General features: G+C 38.5%; 2 protein-coding genes and 1 long non-coding RNA gene across 4 annotated transcripts in view; 2 read left to right on the top strand and 1 right to left on the bottom strand.

The window, feature by feature from the left end:
• Positions 1–5,936, top strand: part of NUP155 (nucleoporin 155) — a 37,420-nt gene extending 31,484 nt beyond the window's left edge. The window contains exons 29-35 of the mRNA XM_053407855.1: positions 100–229; positions 841–954; positions 1,735–1,855; positions 2,434–2,544; positions 3,797–3,933; positions 4,793–4,899; positions 5,523–5,936. Coding sequence (XP_053263830.1) covers positions 100–229; positions 841–954; positions 1,735–1,855; positions 2,434–2,544; positions 3,797–3,933; positions 4,793–4,899; positions 5,523–5,661 — 859 coding nt within the window. The 3' untranslated portion in view covers positions 5,662–5,936. The remainder of the gene's footprint in view (positions 1–99; positions 230–840; positions 955–1,734; positions 1,856–2,433; positions 2,545–3,796; positions 3,934–4,792; positions 4,900–5,522) is intronic.
• LOC128423103 (uncharacterized) lies at positions 225–7,508 on the bottom strand. 2 transcript variants are annotated; one of them, XR_008332671.1, is made up of 4 exons: positions 7,117–7,508; positions 6,763–6,810; positions 1,915–1,970; positions 225–344 (listed from the first exon to the last, which is right to left on the bottom strand). It is a non-coding gene; the product is annotated as an uncharacterized LOC128423103 (long non-coding RNA). The 2 variants fall into 2 exon arrangements; XR_008332672.1 differs by lacking the exon at positions 7,117–7,508 and having other exon boundaries at positions 6,763–6,982.
• Positions 7,509–7,612: 104 nt separating this feature from the next.
• The window catches only part of CPLANE1 (ciliogenesis and planar polarity effector complex subunit 1), a 52,119-nt gene continuing 33,890 nt past the window's right edge, over positions 7,613–25,841 (top strand). Inside the window, exons 1-17 of the mRNA XM_053408429.1 lie at positions 7,613–7,819; positions 9,334–9,474; positions 10,666–10,798; positions 11,164–11,283; positions 12,463–12,689; positions 13,480–13,586; positions 14,141–14,297; positions 14,665–14,768; positions 14,858–15,040; positions 15,679–15,928; positions 16,733–16,891; positions 17,888–18,636; positions 20,040–20,251; positions 21,939–22,019; positions 23,526–23,684; positions 24,437–24,592; positions 25,160–25,388. Of these exons, the coding sequence (XP_053264404.1) occupies positions 9,394–9,474; positions 10,666–10,798; positions 11,164–11,283; positions 12,463–12,689; positions 13,480–13,586; positions 14,141–14,297; positions 14,665–14,768; positions 14,858–15,040; positions 15,679–15,928; positions 16,733–16,891; positions 17,888–18,636; positions 20,040–20,251; positions 21,939–22,019; positions 23,526–23,684; positions 24,437–24,592; positions 25,160–25,388 (3,107 nt within the window). The 5' untranslated portion in view covers positions 7,613–7,819; positions 9,334–9,393. The remainder of the gene's footprint in view (positions 7,820–9,333; positions 9,475–10,665; positions 10,799–11,163; positions 11,284–12,462; positions 12,690–13,479; positions 13,587–14,140; positions 14,298–14,664; positions 14,769–14,857; positions 15,041–15,678; positions 15,929–16,732; positions 16,892–17,887; positions 18,637–20,039; positions 20,252–21,938; positions 22,020–23,525; positions 23,685–24,436; positions 24,593–25,159; positions 25,389–25,841) is intronic.

Genomic DNA, 25,841 nt, shown 5'->3' with positions numbered 1-25,841 from the left:
ACTGAAGAACTAGATTAAAATATTGAAAACAGCTAACATTCTTGTGATAATTGCTCATGGAAGCTACCATATTAGTCACACCATTATGTCATTTAACAGCACTGAGATCTCACTTCAGCAGCGTCTTGAATATATTGCGCGTGCCATTTTGAGTGCTAAGAGTTCCACAGCCATCTCACCAATTGCTGCAGATGGTGAATTTTTGCATGAATTGGAAGAGAAAATGGAAGTAAGTATGATAATTAATTTAGATGGCATTGATGGATCTCCCTGACCAAGCTGGTGGAGGTGGTCAGGGGTGATGCAGGAGAACCCAGAACTGTGTTCCTGGGAGATTTCAACAGCTGAAATAAAATATTAAAATAGGCATTTTAGATAAGTTTCCTGTTTTTAATAATTAATTGATTTTATCTGTTAATATGCTTATGAGCAGCACTTGGAAACTTTGGTAACTAAGTGGTATTTAGGTAGCTAAAATAAACAATCATAATGAGGCCACCTCAACTGTGTCAGCACAGGACTTCATTCTAACTCGAGCAACCTATCGTTATTGTGTAACACGGTGGCTGAAATGGCTCCCAGTTTGCTACTGGCCTAGTTTATGGTTTAGTTGTTGACTTATAAAGCCCCAAACATATTGGTATCCTGTTAATCTGAAGGAGTAACTTTGCCTATATAGACCTAGTCAGCTATTTTGAATTGCAGAGTTCGGAGTCCATATGTGTTGTGTGTATATGTAGTCATTGTAAGAAGTGAAATGTTTTGTGTTGGACCTAATTGTAGGTGGCTGCTGATGTTCACTGAGCTTTTAATTAAAGACTATTGTAATTTTTTAACCAGGTTGCAAGGATTCAGTTTCAAATACAGGAAGCATTACTCCGTCAGTGTTCTCATCATTCCTCAGTACAAGATGCCATTTCCCAGCTGGATTCCGAGTTGATGGAAATTAGCAAGGTGATCTTATAGTAATAATAACAAACATTCCCAGGCTTCTCTGTATTGTGCAAAAAATTCATCTGATATCTCCCAAACCATTTTTTCCACTTAATCAAGAAAAATTGCTCTGCCTCACCAGTTTTTTTAAAAAAGTGTTTTATTTTACATATTTCATATTATTTTAGTTCTTTTATAATACAATGTTGTGTGCGGTCTTTAGCAGTCATCACTCTTGTGTGTGAAAAACACTCATATATATAACGGAACTCCACAAGAAATATGCACTATCTTTTATTTGTTATTTAGGGTATAGGTATGCTATTCAATGTGGGACGCGGGTGGCGCTGTGGGCAAAACCTCAGTGCCTAGGACTTGCTGATCATAAGGTCGGCGGTTCGAATCCCCGCGGCGGGGTAAGCTCCTGTCATTCGGTCCCAGCTCCTGCCCACCTAGCAGTTCGAAAGCACCCCTAAGTGCAAGTAGATAAATTGGTACCGCTTTATAGCGGGAAGGTAAACGGCGTTTCCGTGTGCGGCACTGGTGCTGGCTCGCCAGTTGCAGCTTCGTCACGCTGGCCACGTGACCTGGAAGTGTCTTCGGACGGCGCCAGCTCCCGGCCTCTTGAGCGAGATGAGCGCGCAACCCTAGAGTCGGTCACGACTGGCCCGTATGGGCAGGGGTACCTTTACCTATGCTATTCAATATTTTGTTTAATGTCTGTAAACTGCCTATTAATCCATTTATACTTCATTCTGCATTTGATCTATGTGAATGATCAAACTTGTTTTTAAATTTCAGCTTTATGGGGAATTTGCTGATCCATTCAAACTCTCAGAATGTAAACTGGCTATTATTCATTGCGCTGGTCATTCGGATCCTATCTTAGTGCAGACACTTTGGCAAGAAATAATTGATAAAGGTAGGTTCAAGTACTTAGAAGAGATGCCTAGAAGCACACAACATTATGGAATGACTCACTTCTGTGTTGCTCTTCAGTCCAGTTTGCGGGGTGGGAAGGAATTGACAGGAGTGAGCTGGAAGTAAATCACACCATGCAAGTTGGAGTCAACTGTTTATTAGCAAGAATATGATCTGCATAGACTTGGTGGAGTAGCTTAACCTTCAGCAAGCAGGCTGTCAGATTCATTAGCAAAAAACCCCCAAAACCCTTGCAAAGGAAGGGTCTAGGTTTTATTTATGAGTTCATTTCATCCTACTTCTTTTATTATTAACGGTAAACATTCAGCAACTCTCCCAAAGAGCTTGGTGTCATGGTTTCTGTGTTCTTAGCCTAGAGAGAGCATCATTTGTATCACCAGAATATTTTTTTTAAACCATCGGGAGTCCTATGAAACTGGAAACTCATTCATAGCCCACCTGTAGGAGGGTAAATTGACATGATTATTTTTTTTTAGTTGGTTCTGCATGTTGAAAATGGAAATAACATAAATGCAAGCGTATAATTGATCTTCTAAAAGAGCGTCTTTTCTATTTCAGCGCTGAGTGACAGTGTGACTATGAGTGCTCCTGACAGAATGCAGGCTCTTAGCCTGAAGATGGTAATGCTTGGCAAAATCTACGCTGGGACACCTCGCTATTTTCCATTAGGTATATAATTCAAATTAAGGATATTTGGAGATACTGAAAAAATAAAATAACAAAATAAAACAAAGAACAAACAGGAAATAAATCCACTAATTCTTCCAAGAGTCTATGTTAGATCAAAGTCAGTACCTTCTGTATTATCAAGTGCTGAGCTGTCAAATTCCATATAAAATATTTATTAAAAGTGTGGGTGGGAGGAGAAGCCCTACTTAAGAATTTGCCTGAATGTGTGTGATTTAAAAGACTCTTGGGCTGGGGTTTGGGGTGGTGTTGCTGTTATTTATATTAATTTATTTCTATCTTTTAGATCTTATTATTTATATGGAAATTGTTCAATTTTGATGTGTTTTTGCTGTTTTATTGTTTAGACTACTTTTGCTATGTTTGTAATTATGTAATTATTTTCATATTGTAAGTTGCCTTGAACATGGCTTTAACTATGAAAAGGCAGCATAGAAATAAAAAGGATGTATATGGAAGGATGCAGCTTCCACACAAGTCCTGTCCTGAGACATATAAACTCCACTCAGAGCCTTCCCAAAAGCACCTTGTATATGCATTTGACTGAACGCTCTTAGAAGACTGCAAAATAGAAGGAAGAATGTGCTTTGATAGTGAGGAGGCTTCTGTGCATATCCATTAGTTTCAAATAGATTCTGCATGTACCCAGGCTCAAAGCAACATCTGAATTACTCTGAACAGAATTAGAAGTAACTGTAGGCAGTGACCATGTGGAGCACAGGAGCAATGTTATAAGTATGTGGAAGGTGCACACAATTTTCCATTTAGAGGTAATGCCCTCATATGCAGTTGAGTCATACCCTGAGTATTGAAAATACACATTCTTCTTTATGGCCTCCATAGGTCCCAGAAATGGGTATGCACTTGCATAGGTCACATTTTTCTTGAACTCTAGGGTGGCAGGGATTTTGTCCTCGCCTATAGTCATCACATGGAGGTGACCTTCCCAGTCATTTCTCTCAAGCCAAACTTGAAAAGAGCAGAACGCCTTTGGTTATCGCTGAACTAGAACTAGTTGTTGTGAACTAGGAAGTCAAATGGTCAGAGTCCTCAAACAGTCTCTTCAGAACTTCCTGTATTGCACTGTGTCCACGTTTTTTAAAACATCTACTGAGTAGATTTCCTGTCAGGTTGACTTAAGTGAAGGAATTCACAGGCATATAAAAGAAAGAATAGCAACTAAACTTTGCAGCAAATGATTTGCATCTCACTGGCCACTATTTCCCCCCCTTAGATTTCTTAGTGCAGTATCTAGAACAACAAGTTTGTTCTTTGAACTGGGATGTGGGTTTTGTAACTTACACAATGCAAGAAATTGGTGTGCCGCTACCAAGACTTCTTGAAGTATATGATCACCTATTCAAAGCACGGGTAAGAGGAAAAACTTAGCATATTTTCTTGTTGATCTGTTGTTTAAATTCTGTATCATCACAAATGATGGGGGTGGACCACATAATACCAGTTTTTTAAAGGTATATCACTGCTGAGATACTAACAGGAAGAAAATTCTAGGTTTGTACTGGGCCAGACATTCAAAATGTGTTTGTAGTTAGTAGGCATTGATCCTCATGTAGTAGATTGTGACTCTATGAGCTCATTAAATTGGTCCGTAGAATACCAACTTGCTGCCTCGGCTGCTTCTGAGGTTGTGTTGAGGACCTTTGTTCGCTACTACTTCATTTGTTGCTGCCTCTCCCCCCACCCCATTGTCTTATATGCAGGTGGGGACCAAGTTAGCACCTTCAGTCTGCTTTTGCAGCCAAGTCACATCTTATCTGTCACAGCTGTATTTACACTCATCTGTATCATATCTAGTAAGGTCCAGCTGTCAAGCCTATTGCCACCTACTTTTCCACAGGCTCCTGTATTTTTAATAGCTGTATACAAGACTTGAATTTTACAAGTGCAGTTCACCCAACGGGTGAAAATGCCACACCTATCAACATACTGGCCTTGTATACAATGATTAAAGGTTTAAAAATACCTTGTTACTCTTTTTTTACCCCCATTTCTACCCCTCCCCCTACTCAGTTTCTTTCATTTTCTTTAAAAACAAGACTGGTGATGCCACAAGCAGGAGCCACTTTAAATTGGAGCCTGCTTGATCTCACTAGGCAAACAATTAAGTTCTTTCAAATGCAGAATGGGTATTATGAGGCACTCTGTACTACACTCAACATGTTGATGAATAATTTCCAAATTGTCATGTATTTTTCTTTTTTCTTTACAGGATCCATACTGGAGTAAAATGAAGAAGCCTTTGCACCTTTTGGAATGCATCCATGTGTTATTATCAGCATTTGTGCAAGAGCCTAACAAAATTCTTGCCTTTGAAAGGTACTTCTTTGAATGCAGATGCTGTAAACAGACTTAACATATGCTGGAAATGGTTGCCAGATGAACTGATCTGGACTCTGCTATCATCATCTGAGACCCTTCTTTGTGTGCCTTTTCTGCAAGAGGCCTGGGGGGTGGCCTCAAGAGAACGGACCTTTACTGCTTGTGGAATGCTCTCACCAGGGTGACTCACCAGGCATCTTCATTACATATCTTTAGGCGCGAGGAAAAATATTCCTCTTCTGCCTGGCATTTGGCCAGTTAAACAATCTATTGCCTTTTAAACTGTGTTTGTGGTGGGGTTTGTGTTTTTGTTTGTTACTCTGTGTTTTTATATTATAAACAGCCCTGTAAACCTTATATGAAGGGCAGTATAGAAATTTAATTAATAAATAATGTAAGTGGTGATTTATAAAGTAACATAAGCAAAGAAGGCAGACTGCTGAAGGAGCTTACCATACTAAATTGTATACATCTTGCTCAGAACTGACACATCTCGCTACAACCACCAGCATATCCCATTGCCAGCTTTGTTGCAGAAGATCACTGACCCTAACTATAGTTTTGGGTCTCTGTATCCTAACAATAAACTAAAACTAATTGCTTGTTTTCTTTCTCTTTAGGCGGCGATTCACAAATATTTGCTTGGATGCTGTTAGCTGTTACCTTGTTGAACTGCAGTCCATAAGTCCAACACTAGCTGTACAGACAATTACAGGGAACTTTAAATCTCTACAGGCTAAATTAGAACGGCTTCATTGAGTGATGCACAACTATTTCTTCAGGTGGAATGAACTGTCACTGCACTGGAATCTGAAAAGCCAAATGCTTATTAAAGCATTAAAACAAGCTGTGGAGCTTATCATACTTCTGTGTTGTCTGTTCTTAACTAACCTCACATAGAATGCAGAATGGCAGGTTGTTTCTCTTCTTTTTTTACTACTAAATTTTTCTAGCAGTGAAACAGTTTTATATGCTTTGGATTAAAATGCATTGTATAATCTTGCCCTGGCAATTAAAATTATTTTAAAAATGGGTTTCTCTATTAATTTTGCATAGAATTTACACAACGTTCTTAGACATAAAAGTGGAAATCATACAGCTATGTATTTGAGAGTTTGCTATGAAAAAGAGGTTTAGGATTATAAATGGCAACTATAGCAACTCCCCCCTTGGGCACGACTGGACACGTATGGTGCTGGGAAATTGGAAGTGGAGGGAGAGCTGGAAAGTGTGGCTTGCGAGGAAACCCAACATCTTGGAGGGCCCTGGTTTAGATGTTGCACACATGCTGTATCATGCATAATCTTAGAAACGTTATTCTCTTAGGAGTAAGAAAGTGAGAACAGGCCTGAAATCTGCAGTTTTTATAAGCACATGTACTCAATCATGATATATCTTTAATTGATTAAGAACTCCAACCCTAGTGGCCTCAGCTAGAAGACATTGAGAACAGGAAATCATTTTTTAAGATGTGTTTAAGTTTGCTTTCCTGAATAATTTAATTTATAGTCCCCACAATTTTTTCTCCTTAAAATTGCTGCTCTAAAGGCAAAGCATGTCACTTTTTTAGAAGGTGCCAGAGCACCTGTCCTTTGGTAAAAAGTTAATCAAATACCCGATCATTGTCTCAGCTGGGAGATTTAAATATTTTAACAAGGCTGCTCTTAAGGCCTATATTGGGTGAACTAGTAAGGTTTCTGTGTGTGTTTTATGTATTTGTATATGTTGCTGTATGTATTGCTTATATATCCACTTACCTTAGTCCAAACTTAATTAAACTCAGTAAGACTTGCTCCTATATATACATATATATATACATATATAGAATATACATAGGATAGAAATCTTGTGCACACTTACCAGAAAGGCAAACTCTACTTCACTGCATGGGCTTTCTGAAACACACGACTCCCTACAACAATTAAGAAAATGTTACTGGTGGGGGCGTGTCTTAAAGGAGCCCTGCATAACTTACACACCATGGGTAGGCAAACTAAGGCCCAGGGGCCGGCTCCGGCTCAATCTCCTTCTAAATCCGGCCCGCGGACGGTCCGGAAATGAGTAAAATATGTCCTTTTATATATATATTGCATTTCTGGGTTATTTGTGGGGCATCGGAATTTGTTCATTTTTTCCTCCTTCCAAAATATAGTCCGGGCCCCAAGGTCTGAGAGACGGACCGGCGCTTGCTGAAAAAGTTTGCTGATCCCTGACTTGCACAGTCCTGTGGCACCTTAAAAACTAAGCAAATTTTATTCCGACGCAAGGCTTTCGAGGGTCGAAGCCAAAATTTAAGTCTCTTGAGACCAAGGATGGGGAAATCCCTTCAGATATCGTTGGACTCCAGCTCCCATCAAGCCCTGCGCGCAGCAAGGATGATGGGAGTTGTAGTTCAACGGCGTCGGAGAAACCATTAGCATCCTAACCCAGCTTTTTAAGGTGCCACAAAGCCTTTTTGGAGAGGAGGCGCGTCTGGAATCTGCAAGCCCTGCGAATCCAGCGCAGGGGGCTAGAAAGCGGGCTCGAGCGACGACCGAAACGATATAAAAGACGGGGCGGTGCAGCCTCTAATCCCCGCCCGTTAACTCCCGACTCTTGACTCCCATTTCAACCGTCGTCGAGCGACGCGTGCGCTTTCGGTCGCTCAGCTCCTCCCCCCCCCCACCTCAGCGGTTGGACGCTCGGGCGGCAGTTGGGAGCCGCGAGGAACGATTGCCGTTGGTGCTGAGGAGGAGAGGGAGGCGGTGACGAGACGACGACGCGCACGGTGGGTCCGCGAAGGCGGCGCCCGCTATGAGGAAAAGGAGGCGGCTAGGGAAGAGCTCTTTCCTCCCCACCCTACTCGACCTCTCTATTTCCCACAGAAATGCGCTTATCCCTTCTCCAGCCGGGGGTGGACTGAACCTACATGCCCGAGGTTGAGTGGGGGAGGCAGGCAAAGCTTCCTTTATTATGGGGGGGGGGGGAGCGCCAGGCAAAGCTGGTCGACAGCTTCATCTGTCTGTCTGTCTGTCTATCTTTATCTATCTGTCTGTCTACTGTATCTATCTATCTATCTGCATATGTATGAAGAGGGGGGTAGGCAGACAAAGCTGGTCGACAGCTTTGTATATTGTATAAAATATTTATGGTGCAGTTATTCTAACTAAACAATCTGAGACCTGGTGGGTAATTGCTTTATTGTTATGTATTTCTGTGTTTGGATGCTGGAAACCGCCCTGGGATCCTGAGGTGAAGGGCTGCATATAAATTTAATAAATATTTATGGTCTGATAGCACTTGGAATACAGCGTATAATAAATTTGTTGCTGCCTCTCAGAAGGGATATCACGGAGCTGGGAAAGGTGCATTGGTGACAGAAGTACCAACCTCTCCTGTGTAGGGAACGGATGCTTATCCTGCTCCCCGATCCAGTTATGGGTTTTGTGGTCCCTCTTAACCGCTCTTTGTTTTGTTTTTGCCCACATTCCCCAACCCCCTACGTGAAAGTAGACAGACTGCGCTTGATAACAGCAAATGCCCCTGTCCCCGAAAATAACATCAAAATAATCAAGGCTAGAGCAATTTCCTTATGAGGAAAAGTTAGGGGGGAGGAGATGAGCAAGGGTGGGACATGATAAAGGTGTATCAAGTATCCTTTTCTCAGTGCTCGAACCCCAGGGTGTGAATAATAATAATAATAAATTTTATTTATATCCCACCCTCCCCAGGGGAAGCCGGGCTCAGGGCGGCTAACAACAATCAAACAATCAAATAATCCAACATTCTAAAAATATTTCATTATAAAAATTAATAAAAATCAAGTTGATGGCAACCATTAAGCAAAATTCTGTGCAGGTTGCCAGAGGAGGGAGTCAGGCTGCGCCCTGACCAAAGGCCTGGTGGAACAACTCTGTCTTGCAGGCCCTGCGGAAAGATGTCAGGTCCCGCAGGGCCCTAGTCTCTTGTGACAGAGCGTTCCACCAGATTGGAGCCGCAGCTGAGAAGGCCCTGGCTCTAGTTGAGGCCAGCCTAACCTCTCTGAGGCCTGGGACCTTCAGGATGTTTTTATTGAATGAAATGCTTTTTAACACAGCGATGAAATGCTTTTTAACACAGCGGCAACTCATAGTTAAATTTCACCCTTCACTAGCATAAGATGTAGTGACTGCCACCAATTTTGCTTTAAGGATTAGACTAATTGATGGTGGATAACGGTTATTAGTCATTATGACCATATGCTGCTTCCAGGATTAGAGGCAGTATGCAGTCATTGGAGAACAACAGCAGGAGACAAGATGCTCTATGTGAGACAAGATGCTACACTACATAGGCCTTTGGTCTGATCCAACAGTTTCTCTTACATTCTTTTTACAATGGTGTACATTAATGTGATAGAAGTTGTTCTATAAATTTGAATGTCTCTATAGTTCTGTGCTTCTTTTTTTACAGTCATGTAAAACGACGTTCCCTTTTTGAAAAGTTTAATGGCTATACTACCTTTTAATAATCATGGAAATTAAACTGGAAGTTCTAACTTCTACATGTATCAAACAAAGGAAGCCATGGCCTCAAATCACTTGGCTGGGACAGGTAATCAATCATCTGCTATTTTTGTATGATACAGTAGGGGCACAACACCTCTAGAATTCAGCCTCCTGGCTAAAGTGAATAGTACTTAAAAGTGCTTGATTAGATTTCTGTGTTTGGTTATATTGCAAAGAACTCATCCTTTAGAGACCAGTAATAAAAATACAGATTTGTTAGGAAATACAGGGGCATATTATGGTTATGTCTGCAACTGCCACTTCGTTTCACAGGATTTAAATTCTTTACATATGAAATAAATAAAAAAATGTGTAGGAATTCTGTTAATCTTAGTTTTCATATGATTTGTTTCCATATGTTAAAAGACACTGTCCATTCCTTTATTCATCTATTTATACAAAAAAAAGTATACAGCTAAATTATAAAAATACATCAATGCAGTTTACAACATTAAAAAGATAAAAACCATACAATAAAAGTGTAAAAAGTTAAAAACAATTTAAAAGCTAAAAAGTTAAAAACAAGTATCAATAAACATTGTGGAAGGATGAATTCTTAATTGCCTGCATAGGCCTGGTGCAATAGAAGAGTTTTCAGCAGGTGTTCAAAAATTGTCACAGAAGGTGATCGCTGAATCTCTATTGGTAGAGGTCTGGGCTGATTACACTAATGACATGGTTTCTCTTTGTTGTCAAACAAGCCTCAGCCACTCGGGGAAGCAGCTGCAGTGTTCTCTTAGTCCTCCTATGTAGGAACTTCTATGTTACATCTTTTCTGTGATATGCAAAAGACCCTTTTAGCAGTGGGGAACTGTCTTTTTGCAAGCGTGAGCGAAAGTTCTGTATACATAAGGCATTGGAATGCAAGCATGGTGTGGTTTTTTTACAATTTTGTGCTTCTGTTTCTGTAATTCTAGCATTACAGTAGTACCTCAGGTTACAAACACTTTGGGTTACAAGCTCCGCTAACCCGGAAGTAGTACCTCGGGTTATAAACTTTGCCCCAGGATAAGAATGTAAATTGTGCGCTGGTGGTGCAGCAACAGTGGGAGGCCCCATTAGCGAAAGCATGCCTGAGGTTAAGAATGGTTTTGGGTTAAGAACGGACCTCCAGAACGAATTAAGTTCGTAACCCAAGGTACCACTGTATACAGTAGTTGTGCTTATTCAGGTATTAGTTTTCAGGAAAAATGTGGAAGTAGGTACCTGAATAAAAGGCTTTCTTTCTTTATAATAGGAAAAGGAGGCTGTTTTTCTTTTAGATGACAAAAGTATAAATGAAATTAATCTGCTTTCGGGGAGGACAAAGAAGATCCCCCAGTTACATCCCTTGCTGAAGAATGTTGTTGTCTTAACAACTTCAAGAAATGGTTAAGTATTAGCACTAACAAGTTGTTGCATGATTTTATTTTTTGAATTTATTTAAATGAATTGTGTTTCTGACAATTAAAAATGTACTGGCTCTCTACTTTGTGAGGGCAGTATCTAAGTATCTTAAATAAATAAGCAAGTAAAGGGTTTCCACTGCTACCACCTTACCCTCAATATAGTTCTGATTTAAAACTATGTAACGACTTGGGACCAAAGGGGGGGGAATAGTGTAGTCTTATGCATGTTTCCCTGGGAGTAAGCTAACTGAACCTAGTTTACTCCCATCTGAGTAAATATGCATGAAATAGTACTATTTGTCTAAAATGTTGCACTTTGAACAACAAAATTCTCCTTAATCAAACAGGAGCTTGGTTGGCAGGAATACTTAAAACAGGAGAACTCTTTCTGTGGAACAAAGACCAAGACACTATAAAAACTGTCTCGGCAGCTGAAGAATGTAAAAAGGTGGTTTTAGCAGCACAAGGTAGGAATATTCAATATTTTGATTAACATTTTCCTTTCCCCCGTTTATTTTGTTAAAAAAAAAAGGTTTTATCAAACATTACAATTTTGCTTATCATTTAACAACTAAAAATGAAAATGTTGCTTTTATTCATGACTTTCTGAGTTATTTAATAGTGTTTATATTTCAAAGAGAAATGACTTGTTAAGCTAAACCTTAGCATATATAGAACAGGGATAGAGAAGCTTTTTGGCCCAGTGGGCCAGATCTTTATCACCCCTGTCGCTCATGGGCCAACTTTGGTTAGTGGGCATGGCCACCCACCTATCAATGATCAGCTGTCATGATGTCACGTGACTGATAGTTGGGCAGTTCCACCCACCAGGGCATTCATACCAGGGAATGTGCTGAGGACGCAGCACTTAGCAGGATTGAACCCCACATATCAGCTGATATCAGCCAATGGTCTGATGGGTGTGTTTAGCGGGAAATGGCATAATGGGTCTTATTTGGACCCTTTGGCAGGCCAAGATTGACCCATGGTTGAGAGGTTCCATACCCCTGTTTTAGAAGGCAATCATGATCATGTTGACGGCAATAAAAATATTATACTGCTTCTTAGTGAAATATGCTAGGCTTTCTTTGTTCTGTGCTATTATAAGTACTAAACATGATAAAAGGTAAAGGTAAAGGTACCCCTGCCCGTACGGGCCAGTCTTGACAGACTCTGGGGTTGTGCGCCCATCTCACTCAAGAGGCCAGCGCTGTCCGGAGACACTTCCGGGTCACGTGGCCAGCGTGACAAAGCTGCATCTGGCGAGCCAGCGCAGCACACGGAAACGCCGTTTACCTTCCCGCCAGTAAGCGGTCCCCATTTATCTACTTGCACCCGGGGGTGCTTTCGAACTGCTAGGTTGGCAGGCGCTGGGACCGAGCAGTGGGAGCTCACCCCGCCACGGGGATTTGAACCGCCGACCTTTCGATCGGCAAGCCCTAGGCGCTGAGGCTTTTACCCACAGCGCCACCCGCGTCCCACTAAACATGATATCCTAGGTTTAATCTTTGTATTGTGTTCATTGACTTTTATACAATAAAAAGTTAGCACAGTAGCTAATGTCAAAAACTATTAAAACTGTCAATGTTTTTTGGATAGATCATGTAAAGAATGAGATGCTGCATTAACACAACATTATTTTCTAGACTGTTCAATGAGATTATACCTATATGTTTCTGGTGATGGAAATAAGGTTCTTCTCACTACGCCAACTGCCAGTATCTTTCTATGGGAAAGTGAGGAATGTAAAAGTACACCATCTAAAGGTTGTGTAATGGGACAGTGGTCACAAATTATTCCTGACGCGTCAGTTGTATTACCATCTGTTGAAGAGAAAGAAACGTCAGTGAGTGTTGACTTCATCCAAAATGAGGTAAACAATAAAATCAGTCTAATTTATATAGATTCAGTAAGCTGTGTATGTAAAATGCATAGTGACCTTTCTGTTATGGAAAAGTAGTGGAAAGTAGAAGTTCACCAGCTCTATGTACTTTCTGAATTATGAGGCAAATAAGGGTGATTTAGGTGAGATTTTCACATGGCCAGGGTTGGATTGAGTCCTTAACAAGGCATCTTGAGTTGGTGGTGCACAATCCCAAAAGGCACTGTGCATTTTTTACTAGCTACCTTAAGTTTACCTTAAGTAAACTGCGGGAGGCAGTGGAAGACAGAAGTGCCTGGTGTGCTCTGGTCCATGGCGTCACGAAGAGTCGGACACGACTAAACGACTAAACAACAACAACACCTTAAGTGAACATTTGCTTTTAATTTTGAGGCTTCTGTGGGACAAGGATGGTCTATAACAAATCAGTGTCTGGTATCTTGATCCTCACCATATGTGCCTGCAGTAGAAGTGTCCTCATGATTTGTGCACAGGGCAATAGTAAATATACCCTATCCTATTTATGCCTAGACAACAAAAAATAGACCTCACTATAATACTGCATGAACACAAAATCTCAATGTAATTTTTGCTTAAATCATCAAGGTGCAAGATGTGAAAGCTTATGTTTTATATATTCTCTTGCTCCATGCGAATTATACAAACCATGTGGTGAAATGTTAATTGCTTTCAGCTGATTTGACCTTAAAATATGGCTTGTATATGAGTCATTTAAGAAATCCAAGTAGAGTTATTAAGCATTATTTTGATTCATTTGCAGATGCTGGGGGACTGCTGCTTGTGTTGTTTTGCATTTTATTCTCAGGAGCATTTAATGCTGACACTTTTGGAAATTAAATGGCAAGAGAACGGTTTAAAGATTGCTTGGTAAGATTAAATCATTAATTCAATTTTAATATAGGTTTTTAAGACTTGGTTTTAAAACTTCAATGTTTGCTGCCACATCATTTGAATAACATGTAGATAGTTTAATCAAGAAAATAATTCTGCATTAATTAAGGTTTTTTAATATGTGCAGGGATTGAATGTACAGTAGGATTGCAACTTATGCTGAAAAAGGTTGTTGATGTTTTTAAAATTTCCCCATAATACGGAACAGGGATACAAGATTCTTTTGTTTTTCCAAACTGGGATTTGTACCCGAGCGAAATTGGGCATGAAATAGTCCATGCTAAACTGTGCTGTTTTCCAAAGCACTGAATCAGGATTTGAGCTGAGTCATGTGGTTGGTGCATACTGCTAAACTAAACTCTACCAAAGTTCTCCTGGCCAGACAGGAGGACAGAGGCTTTGTTCAAGCCTGTTCAAGGTCATGTATCTATGCTTTAGTGTTACAGGGAAACCAACCACTTAACTTACAGACATCCAGAAATAATGTTTCCTTTTATGTTCTTATCTATATATATTTTTGTTTTATGTAGCTCTTTTCCATTTCTGATACACTGGACACAGCGGACATGTTCTTTGTCTAGTTTGGCTCCCCATTGTAAGCCAATAAAATCAAGAGGTGCTTTGCTTACTGCGTTTTCAAATGATGGGCTTGTTCTAGCAATAGGTGTCAACCAGAAGGATTTACAGGTACAAATATTAGTAGTATAAAGCAAAAGTGATCTTGTTAATACTGTAAAGTATATTAAGTGTGATGCTGCAAATCAGTCTTCTGGGTTACCTTCATACTTCAGCAAGGGGCTAGTAATAAAAACAAGGAATTAGAGAAGGAGTATGCAGTACTTTTGTATTGTGTTATTTACCGTACATCAGTGCTTCAGATCAGCACATTCAGCAATTGAAGTTATATGTGCTATATATGTTAGATTATTCCAGTAAGTTTCTAATGAAAGCTATGTATGTGCTGTGAAGTGTTAATTAATCATTATATTTTATGTTGCTTGGTTTGCATGCAGTTTAACCATTCTTTCTTTTGTCATTTTTTTTTTAAATTCAGGCAACTCAGATTTTGTTTATGAGCACAGCAAATTTCATTGCAGTTTCTGGTAGCCTTAAAGGTTGTGGTAGTAAGAAACACAAAATTCAGTCAAAGTTTATAAGGTTAGTATAGTATTTTTCAGAATTTTCAGAATCATATTTGGATAGCTGGATACTGATGTCTGAAGGTGATATTTGTTCTTTTGTTTTAGATCCTATTGGATTTCTGACATGAGCTGGACTCATGATAGCCTTTTTTTGGCTTGTATGTTAAAACGTGGGTCACTGATCTTAATGAATTGTTTGGGTGAATTGCTTACTTTAGTAACATATGGTTGCTCTGTAGAATTTGGACCAGCAGAATTTATTCCTCTACATCCACTAATAACATACAGGTGAGACAGTCATAATGTGGTTTATTAAATTCATTTGCTCATATCTTTCTTTCTTTCGTTCATTTCTTCTCTTTTAAACGTTTCACCTTTCAAATAATTCTTTTGCTTTTTCTGTGTCTGTCTTCTCAATATCTTGTTTCTCATTCATAGTTCTCTCCTATTTCTTATAATGGCTTTTCCTGCTGAACAAATGACATTTTCATCATGTAAGTACAAATTATTTAAGCCACTATTAGGATCATTTATTTATTTTTAAGCATGACTGTACTGAGTGGAGTTGATGAGGGTTGTAGTCCAAAACATTTCAAGGGCACCAGATTGGCAACTGCTGTGCTAGTGTAGGAGAAGATATTAATCTGAGCTGGATTGTCCCCATAAAATTTTTGTGTTACATTGTTTAGTCGTGTCTGACTCTTCATGACCCCATGGACCAGAGCACACCAGGCACCCCTGTCTTCCACTGCCTCCCACAGTTTGGTCAGACTCATGTTGATAGCTTTGAGAACACTGTCCAACCATCTTGCCCTCTGTCGTCCCCTTCTCCTTGTGCCCTCAATCTTTCCCAACATCAGGGTCTTTTGTGTTAACAGAACTGCATTTACTTTACTTTTCTGATAATTTAGTATTTTATCTGTTAGATCACAGAACTCTTTGATGCAAGATCTGAATCATTCTAATGATTCATCAGCCTCTGAAGGGGATCTAATGAGGCAGAGATTTTCTGTAGCATCTCATCCAAGTTTACCCTTCTTCATTGCCTCTGATGGGTATATAATCACCGTTCTTAAATTTTATGATGGTTTCTCACCCTCGGCATATATGAGGTCTTTGCTGCTTGATTCAGCCCAGAGGCTTGAAAAACTGCACCACAGCTTGATTAAATCTAAGGTATTGTTTCATTTGGTTTTCTACTTCAACATAGGTTTAATAGTATAGTTCTCAGATTCTTGCCTGGAATTGGTTCTAGACATTATTAATAGGTCACATTAGGACAATTCACTTATTCCATGATTAAATACTTACATTGCTTTAGCCTACTCAGTGTTGAGAAGGAAAGTTAATTTTAGGTTTCTGTTCAGAATGAAGTGTTTGAATCTCTTCAATTGTGTGATGTGGAATAAAGCACCCACAATGTTCACACTAGCCAGCCTATCTGCCAAGATCATTGTCCAATGCCCTTCTCAAAATAACATCAGAAGCAAGGTTGGTAAGAGCAAGAAAGAAGGGTGTTTCAGTAATGACTTCCAAGCAAATCAATGCCGCCGCCCCCCCACATATATAATCTCAATAATAATCTGAAGTCTTTAAAAGTTTCTGTTTTTGTATGCTTATCTGCTGGTTGTCTTGTATACATTTATTGATATTTTGCTAAGATGTTTCCAACAAGTTCCTCTTTCCTGATCCTGTCAAATCATTCTCTGTGTATGTACTGAGAAATAAGATAAAATTTCCAATTATAAGTGTATAAAACTGCAGGCTGTATTTATAAAGATCTTAGATATTAAATATAGATTAGGCTGCTTTTACTGCCCAGCAAGTCCATCCTAATCATGTTCTTTTAAAAGTTTCATCTCTTGACATATTTTTTGTGATCCATCTGCACTGTCAGCTTCAGTATCACATTCATCAATCTCTTTCAGATGTTCAGAATATAAAAATAGGATAATAAAACTAACACGTTGTTTCCCACAGTCCAAGGAGAAAAGGCTGCCATTGCAATCACTGTCCTCCTTAAAAGCTAATCTGTTACAACACAATCAAAGTCAGAGCTCTGCCTTCTCTACCATTCCAAAATTTCTGCAAGAAGAGGAGGAAACAGTAGAGCTAAATGGAGAAGTAACACACTTACAGGTATTCAAGTTTCCTTTGATACTAGTTTCTTGATACAATGCAACATGACTTAGAATAATAGTATATAACACATATATTTCTTCTTCTGATCTGCACAGATGTCAGTTCTGTTGCATGGAAGACATCTTTTTTTAAAAAAAATCCTGATATGATACCTATAATAATAAAAGAAGGTTCCCACTTCATCCATATATGTGCTTATAAGCCAATTTATGACTTGGGACTCCTAGCTTGGCTTGTGATGGCAATTTCACTATTGTTCTAAGTACAAATATGCCCTTCATTTTCTTGAATGCATGTCAAACCATTATATACTTCACATCACCAGCAAGACAAGAAACCTACCCTTTACCTCATTTTGAGTTATCAGACTCCATCTCATATAATTGATTTAACTTGTTAATTGATGGGTATTATGGAATAATAGCTATTGTAGCCAGCTGAATTATGCTCAGGATTAGACCCATTGAAATTAATAGATCTGCCATGTCCATTAATTTTAATTGGTCTACCCTAAGTAGAACTACTGTGAGATGCAACCATAAATCCCTTATATGTTCACAAAGCAAATACTAATGGCTAGGGTGCAAACAGTTCCCCATTCCATGGCAAAGTTTGTAATGTGGAAGGAACTGTATGTGCCCCAGACAGTGGGATTGCTTTGTTCTGGTGAAATGATTGCAGTTGTGCCTTTTGAGTTTGGTTTGACATGTATCTGCAGCCTAGTTGTTAAGGTTTAGTTTGCATTGGGAACAATCTATGGATCCTCATCCATCTCTATACAATACAACACATGTCAAAATGCACCATAACAATAGCCTGGGTTATACGGTAAGTTTTACATTGAGTGACACAGCTCCGCATATTTATTGCACAACATTTTTCACTAGTACCCGTGAAACAGTTCCCAGAACAATTATGTGGAGTACTTCTTTATATAAATGTGTGATAAAATTCACATGTATCAGATAACGAGTAATGTTATCTTCCATTTAGGATTATGAAGAAGAATCAGATGGTGACAAGTTGTTTCAGAGTCATTCCTTTATTTTGGGGAGCCAAAAAGGAGATACTTTTGTAACTGATGAAGGCCGGTTGGAATTTGCATCCATGTTTGACACCATTCATGCAATGGATGCAACAGAAGAAGATGATGATCACACAGCTTTGGAACTGAACCATATCCAAAAAAATCTAATTGCAGCTTGGAGAGTAGGGATTTCAAGAAGCATGCAAGAAAGAGACACTTTGTTAAATTGTACCATACGTTGCATTATATACTTTTTTAACATTCTCCAGTATGCAAAACTTAATGTTGCACATTTAGATCACCCTGTCCGGAATTGTACCTGGATACAGTCAGTGTTAAAATGTTTCCAGCAATTTTTGTCTCTTCTAAGTTGGGATGGTAAGCATAGACAAATTCTGGGACATTTGATGAAGCTCACATTGCAGACCCTAAAACTTATGCTTGTGGAACAACAAAACCAACTGTTCTCCAATAATCTTTTGGGAGGCTTCTCTCTGCTGAAGATGGTTACTCATTTTTTAAATGGCAAGAACGCACCTCAGTATGAGATACTTCCAGCAGCCCCGGATGTTAATAATCAGGTGGAGTTTGATTCCTTAATTGTGTCTGTGTTTCAAGCTATAGATTGGAGCAGTCACCAACATTTCTGTGCATTGAATTACATACTGAAGCTCTCTCCTCCAGCTGTAAACCTGTCCAGTAATTCAGAAAAGAGGTATTTATTATCTGTTTGAAAACTTACTTTTATAATTTGTAATTGTATTTAAATATTTTTTAAAATTTGTCTTGAATGAAAGAAATAGAGATTATTGGATTACTTGAATTCTGAACAAAATAAGAAGACTGCCATTGGCCAGATTTTTTTTTTTTAAGGTAAGGGTATTTTAGGTGTGGTTTACATGTACCAATCAAATATAACTTTTTTTTTTAACAGTTGGTCTTCATGCTGTGTTATAACTCTCCCCTCATCTCATTCAAAGCTGCTGCTCAAAAGAATCTGTGTTCACCCTTTATTGGGCTCAGAATTAGTTCCATGGTTCTTTGGATCCCAACCATTGTGCTGTGTTGCATAAAATGGGAGTTGCAAAATATATTATTTCCTTTGTTTATTCAGTTTCTTTCCTATTCCTTTCCAGGGTCTTGGGTAGCTATTGCAATTAAAATAAAACACCCAACCAAATTAAAAGATATCACATACAGTATGTGCTAGTCATTGACTGCCATTCTAAGAGGGATAGTTCTAAAGCTTTTTTGTGACATTGTGTGATATTAGACTTTGCTGGATTTCTAAGGGATGGGAGAGGAGTTTTTTCATAGGATCTTAAAAGTTCTTACTTAGGCCTAAATGGTCAAAGCGAAAATTCAAAAAGTTGCACCCACCATACATATGCCATTGTTAATTTCAATAGATTTTATTGCATTAGCCGTGTGGCCATAGCATAATATACATAGAAATAACAACATAAAATGGGGGTGGGGAGGTAAAGGTGGATATCGTCCTGTGCAAATACTTACAGGGGGGGGAAAAAAGAGATAACAGAAGCGACAAGGGATTTAAAACATCGAGTGACCGATAATACAAAAACAAAAAGACACAAAAAAAAAGATTGTTAATTATTACTTGGATAATAGTTTCCTTATCTGGCTTTTAGTTAAATGGGCTACAGTTGTCAGTGGTATCCAACCTTACAAGAGATTACTTTATGGCTAAGGAAAAATGTTGCAGATACAATGTAATTAATGTTTAAGTAGACTTTTTCTGTGTCCTTTACATAAACATTAACACCTCAGAAATCCACATTCTATAGAAGTTTAGTATTGTTGAATTAATAAGTTGTTTTGTAACTTTTATCTTTCTTGATTATAGTAAATTTGTGTACAGTATATTTAGCAGGGAAATCTTGGAGTTAATTTTTTTCACCACAACTAGTAATAATAAATTTAACAGCAGGTAAATAAAAGTAGGACACCATTAAAATTGTGATAATGCACTGAAATATCTGATAGGGTTAATTCACTGATTTACTAGTTTAATTCACTGATATTTAGCATATTAGCATCACTAAGTTTCTCTGATCTGACTTTTGCTGTAAATATTTGATTCTTTTTGAACTTCAGGGTAATTGTAATGTGGCAACTGTTGTATAAGCATGTCCTTCGGTACTGGACACAGTTAAGGAGAAAAGTGCATAAGTCAAGTAAGCCAGTAACTGAAATACAAATTACGTATGAAGGACCAACCATTGAAGCACTGGCAAGTCATACACAGGCAATTTTACAGTCTTCAGGAGAAAGATTAGAACGAATACTGAAACTCAACTCTGTGATTGGTTAGTATCGTGCAGAACACTATGATCAGTTGATTTTTGTAACAGCGGACAATTTCCTGAGCTTCAATTTATATTTTGATACTATTCTTCTGCAATAATAATGAGTGGGGCAAAAAGTCAGCTCCATATTTTATTAATTTTGTAATTGCACATATGTTTCAGTATGTCAATTAAATTAGCATTTAGAGTTTGCTTAGCCAATAGTTGGGAAGCATTACGTTGTTGTGATACATAACGGAAGTGACCTTCCATTTTGAACCTTCAGATGATTTATCCTGGTTGGGTAAAGATGTCCATGCTGCTTTGAAGAGGCAATAATTTTACTTCTCTTAAATAAAGCAATTTAGATTTTACTGACATTAACAGTTATTGTCCAGTATCAAGTTTCTTAGCAAGGTACTTGAAAAGGTGGTGGCATCTCAAGTCAAGAAAAAGAGTGTGGCATGATACTGAATTCTTCATTCTGTTTCAGCTCAGTTTGCAACTGACTCCAATACCGTAGTGTGGCCCTTTTGGTTCTCCTGGAACCAATGATTTTCAATACCATTGACTATTGTATGCTTCTGAGTTGCTTTGCCAGAGTAGGAATTGCGGCAAGGATGTTACAATGCTCTGATCCCTTCTGGGGGAGCATGTCCAGAAGGTGGTGCTGGAAGACTACTCTATCCCTTGGCTGCAGGGTTGTTGTTTTTTTAGCTTGCTCCTTATACATTTTAACATCTGCATAAAACTGCTTGGAAAGGTCATCTGGTGTTTGTGCCAAGCTGTTGTTATTATGCAAATGACACACCACTGTGACATGTTTTAGTGAACTAATCCTGGGGAGGTTGTGTAATCCCTGAATTGATTTCTGGAGGCAGTTCTGATTTCAATAAGGGCAAATAATATGGTTCTTAATAAAGATTGTATTTTACTTTTTATTTAGCTTTTATTTGTAGTTTACACATTTTATTGTAATTATTTTCCCTGTTGCTAGAAAATGCTTTGTAGGGACATTGTCCCAAACATTTCTAATTAACTAATAAACCTAATTAATTAGAAACATTTCTAATAAATAACAAAATTTCTGGTCTAGAAACCTGACAATTTAAAATTTGTTTCCTTTCTCCAAAAATATCCTGTGCTTAAAATAAGCTGTTTTACATCTTGCAGCTGAGGGTAGCATTGAACATTGTGGCAGTTTTATGATGCTTTTTATGTATCCAAATCCTCCACCCTCTTGGATCTTGCCAAACCCAACTACTCCCTTTAGAGCTCTGCAGACCACTCTCCACTCCCCTCTAGGTCCCTTGGAAGAGTTCCTTTGCAGCTCACTGGGGCCTTTCTGCTACATTCATTTCTCTCTTCTCTTTCATCCACACACTCCAGTGCTGAGGCCGAAATGCTGTCATCGCTGTGAGGTGGACAGCAACAGAGTAGGATAGTTGCTTGGGAGCTGCCCTAGACCATCCTGAATATTCCTCCCTGGATTGCTTGTCTGCTTGATTCTGTCTCTCTTCCGCCTTAAGACAACACAGTCTCCAATGCTGCTGTCATGGTCCAGCAGCTCTCAGTAGTCTGACATCACATTAGTTAGCAGCAGCATCCCTCAGCAATCAAGTGAACTGTTGTGTGACAACAGCCTTACCCTTTTGTTATATGTTAAGAAATGTATTGACTATTGGCTGAAATTTATTTATTTATTTAGGTGAGGAGCAATTTCTAATAGGGTCTTATAAAGAATCAGTGGAGGCATGGGAGAGAGCTCTTCAAGAAATAAAAGGAAAAGGTAAGGTAATAAGAAACTCTAAGCTTATTCTCATTGGAAAAATTTTCTAGAGAAAGCGTGATAAATTTTGCAGTGGACATTTATTTTCTTCTATACATTGGCATAAACGTATGGAAGACAATTTCTATACATTTTAAAACCTAAAATGGTCGTTTTTAGAGGCCTGCCTTTTTCATAATTCTACTGAGTGGCAACTCCTCTGCCAGGCCCTCTGCTTAGAGAACACTGTTCCCTAAGAGGTTTGCCTGGCATGCACATTAACATCCCTTTGGTGTCAAGTGAAGACCTTTCTGTTCTCTCCAGCCTTCAGTTAGTAATATATTCCTGCTGCTGGAGTTCTTAGTTTGTTGATTCTTATATTAATCATACTTAGATTGTTGGGGAAGATGGATTTTTGCTTTTAGGTTTAATCGCTTTTAGTCTAGTTGATTGTTGGTAAAATTTAAGATTTCAGATGCCAGTGCATAACCTTTCAGACAGCAGTGTTGGAAATCCTTTTTCTCATGCTGCCAAAGGATTTTCTATTGCTGTGTTCACTGTGTACAAATGGGCTACTTCTGGTCAGTCCAACTAGCCTGTGTTGCTCATACAGTGCTTCACCCAAAGAGGACTTCTGTCCCTTGAATATCTTCATCTCAGGTGTGGTGACATGGATTAGAAATATAAACATTGTGAGCCACTTCTGTGTAGTATTTACAGTTGGGTCACCATACATCCGGAATTTCTTGGACATAGCCAGAATACTGCAGTCAGAAGCAGTGTCTGGGCAGAAATCACTGAAATGTCTGGGGAAATCCGGACACATGGCAACCAATGTCGGAAGTCTAGATTTTGGTGAATTTCCTGCGAAATAGCACGATAACTTCGTTGTTGTTGTTGTTGTTATAGATTTTGCAAGAGAAGCTCAACATTTGTATCTGGGTTTTAACTTTTTGAAAAATGGCAACCCTACTTTACAGTATTAAGAGTAGAACTGGGAATATTCATATTCAAATGTCCACTCAACTACAAAGCTTCATATGTGATGTTGTGCCGATCACTGCTTATCACCTTAGCATTCATTACAGAGTTGTTGTTTGGAGAGGGATCCCACATACAGCATTCTGAGCTTCTTGGAGGAAGGCTGAGATATAAATGCAATAAATTAAAGCAAATGTTAGGTTTGACAGTTGCATTTCTTCTGTCACAGTAACTGGAGAACCTTCACCTGTTCAACTTCTCTTTGCTTTGTATCTTTTGAAGTACTGGAGTTGAAGAGCATTATTCAAACAATATGGACCCATTCCTGTTTGAATTACTGTTAACAGTAACTATGAAAAAAAATTCAATGGAGTTGGTTTTGGTCCTGTATAATCCTATTCACCTTATTTGTTCCTTCTGTATGTGATAGTACATCTGTGGGTGGGTGAGGAGAGCTTAGTACATTCATATAGGTAGGGTTTATTTTTCATTACATCCTCAGGGTTTATATTTTTAACTGGATAATTATTTCACTTTTTAATACAGGAGGCAAGAGAATACCTTTTCTTCAAACTCGATATTATCTTGCTATATTATATTGCCATTTATATCACTACAATGTAAATGAGGCTCAGGGTCTGTGCGATCATCTAGTGAGCGAGCTTCTAAAACGAACTCAAATATCTGAAAGGGATGATGTGTCAGGTATGTGAATGTGGAATATCCTAGTATAGTTAAATGAATGATGTGTAACATAATTTGTCATTTTATCCCATTATTTAAAACTGTAACATTATTGCAATAGAGTGGTGTTTTTGTTGTTTTATAGTGATTATAGAATTTTTATTTAAGACTTGACTAAGCATCTGTTAGTTGCTTAATTTTTAAAAATCCCTTTAAGAACCCTTTATCTATCTTAAATATATCTTTCCCTCAGAATTGTAGAAGTATGGTGACAAACAGCTGTATTTTATAGTTAGCAAGCTGGTTAAAAGGTCAGATTTAGTTTGTCCTTCAAGCTATATCTGGCTGTGATTTAATAACTGTATAGTTTGGTGTAATCAAGTATAACATTGCAATCATATATACACTTTTTTGAAAGTAAGTCCTGTTGGACTTAGTGGGACTTGTACCTCAGTAAATATATGTAAGTTTGTACAGTTAATCAGGTTTTATTGTCATTTAATTCTTACTAAAGAATTCTTACTTACTTACTAAAGAATTCTTACTTACAGAGTGAGACTTAAGTATGAGTTGTCATCATGCAGGAAGGTGATGTACAAAAGAGGCTTCTTGGGTTTTATTCTGGAAAGACCAAAGAATTCTTTCAGCACAATATGTAATGTACCTTTGCCTTCAGTAGCAATGAGGGTTGATAGGCTTGAATTTATCAGTTATATCTTTTTATTTCTACAGCAGATATTTTGTTTATGTAAGACTCTTTAAACTCTTTTTAGGTGCTGAGCAGATGATAACAGATGTTCATACTGAAGCTATATTAGCAGTGGTTCAGTCTCTGGCACGATTCATGGCAGCTTACTTCACTAATGAACCACTTTATGTGCTTCCTCCACATAATGTTGATGTTCTACCCCCGCTTCATATCAGACAAGGTATTCTGTTAATGCTGTCACATGTTCTGGTTTACTATCATCCAGACAGAGTTAGGATTTCTAAGCCCCATTGATGTTTGTGGGAGAAGAGTTTTCCTCGAAACTTCATATCTGCCATTTTTATATTAGTTTAGAGTCTCTTGTCTCAGGCTCATCTTATAAAAATCTCTAACCTCCCCCCCCCCCCCCGCACTTTGGAGTGATAATCCTTCCTTCTCTTACCTTGTGTAATTTTTTGAGTGAAGATTGACTTTCCTGTATGAATGCATTTCTCATTATGAGTTTTTGATGTGGATTCACATTTCTGTTCTAGCACAAACAATTAAAAATAAGTGGGGAAAGGGAGGAACTGAAAAAATCAAGAGTCATGGTAATTCCCACAAAAAGCATGGTCTGAATGATACATTGCATTATGAAGACTGTAATTCACACTTATTTGTGAGTAATTCAGTTGGAACTCGGGGGATTTTCCACTTAAAGATGTGTAGAACGCATTTGGAAATCATACAGGAATCAGTTAACAACAAAGCAAACATAGATAACTAATAAACTTCCTTTGTATCTTAGACAGGTGTCTTCGTATTGTCCCACTACAGCACTCCATAGTCACCAATGCAGTTAGGGACCATGGTCTCTCGTGCGTCTGGACAGTTGAATATGCTCTTGATTTGTTGCTTGTTGGTGGACTAATTCCGGAAGCTGTGTGGCTAGCACATAAACTTGGAGACTGGAAAATGGCTGTTTCAGTTGGGGTGGCTTATCAACTGTATTGTCAAAGTAGCAGTGGCTTCCCAACGTAAGTTTTGTGTGTATAAATTACAGAACTGCATGCTGCAGTGTTATTTTGTTGTTTATCATGTTATGGACATATAATATCTACTATTTACAATAAAATTAACTGAATGCCTTTATATCTATCTTTTATTATTCCTATTTTTGTAAAAGAAAAAAGATGACATTGGCTTGTGTTGGTGATTTGGACAATAGTAGTTTGGAAAAAGATATGCTCTTTGCTCCTTTGACTCCTGTCCTCAACCTGATTCTTTCACATAGAGATAAGGAGGGCTCTGCAAGGAGTGCAGTATTATTGGGTGGTGGAATGATTAGGACAGGTAATTTACATCTATTAACTGAAAGGCATAGTTCCCCGGGGTGCCATATGGACATAGCTTGATAATGTCAGTGGTGTTTTCCATTCTATAATTCCAGTGGTGGTGCATCTAGCTGATAGCTGCAGTAATTGTAACAT

Source organism: Podarcis raffonei, chromosome 11, assembly GCF_027172205.1.
Source record: "Podarcis raffonei isolate rPodRaf1 chromosome 11, rPodRaf1.pri, whole genome shotgun sequence".
In the NCBI taxonomy this organism is placed as follows: Eukaryota; Metazoa; Chordata; class Lepidosauria; order Squamata; family Lacertidae; genus Podarcis; species Podarcis raffonei.
The sequence above is the reverse complement of the archived record's forward strand: the minus strand, read 5'-3'. Positions and strand labels throughout refer to the sequence as shown.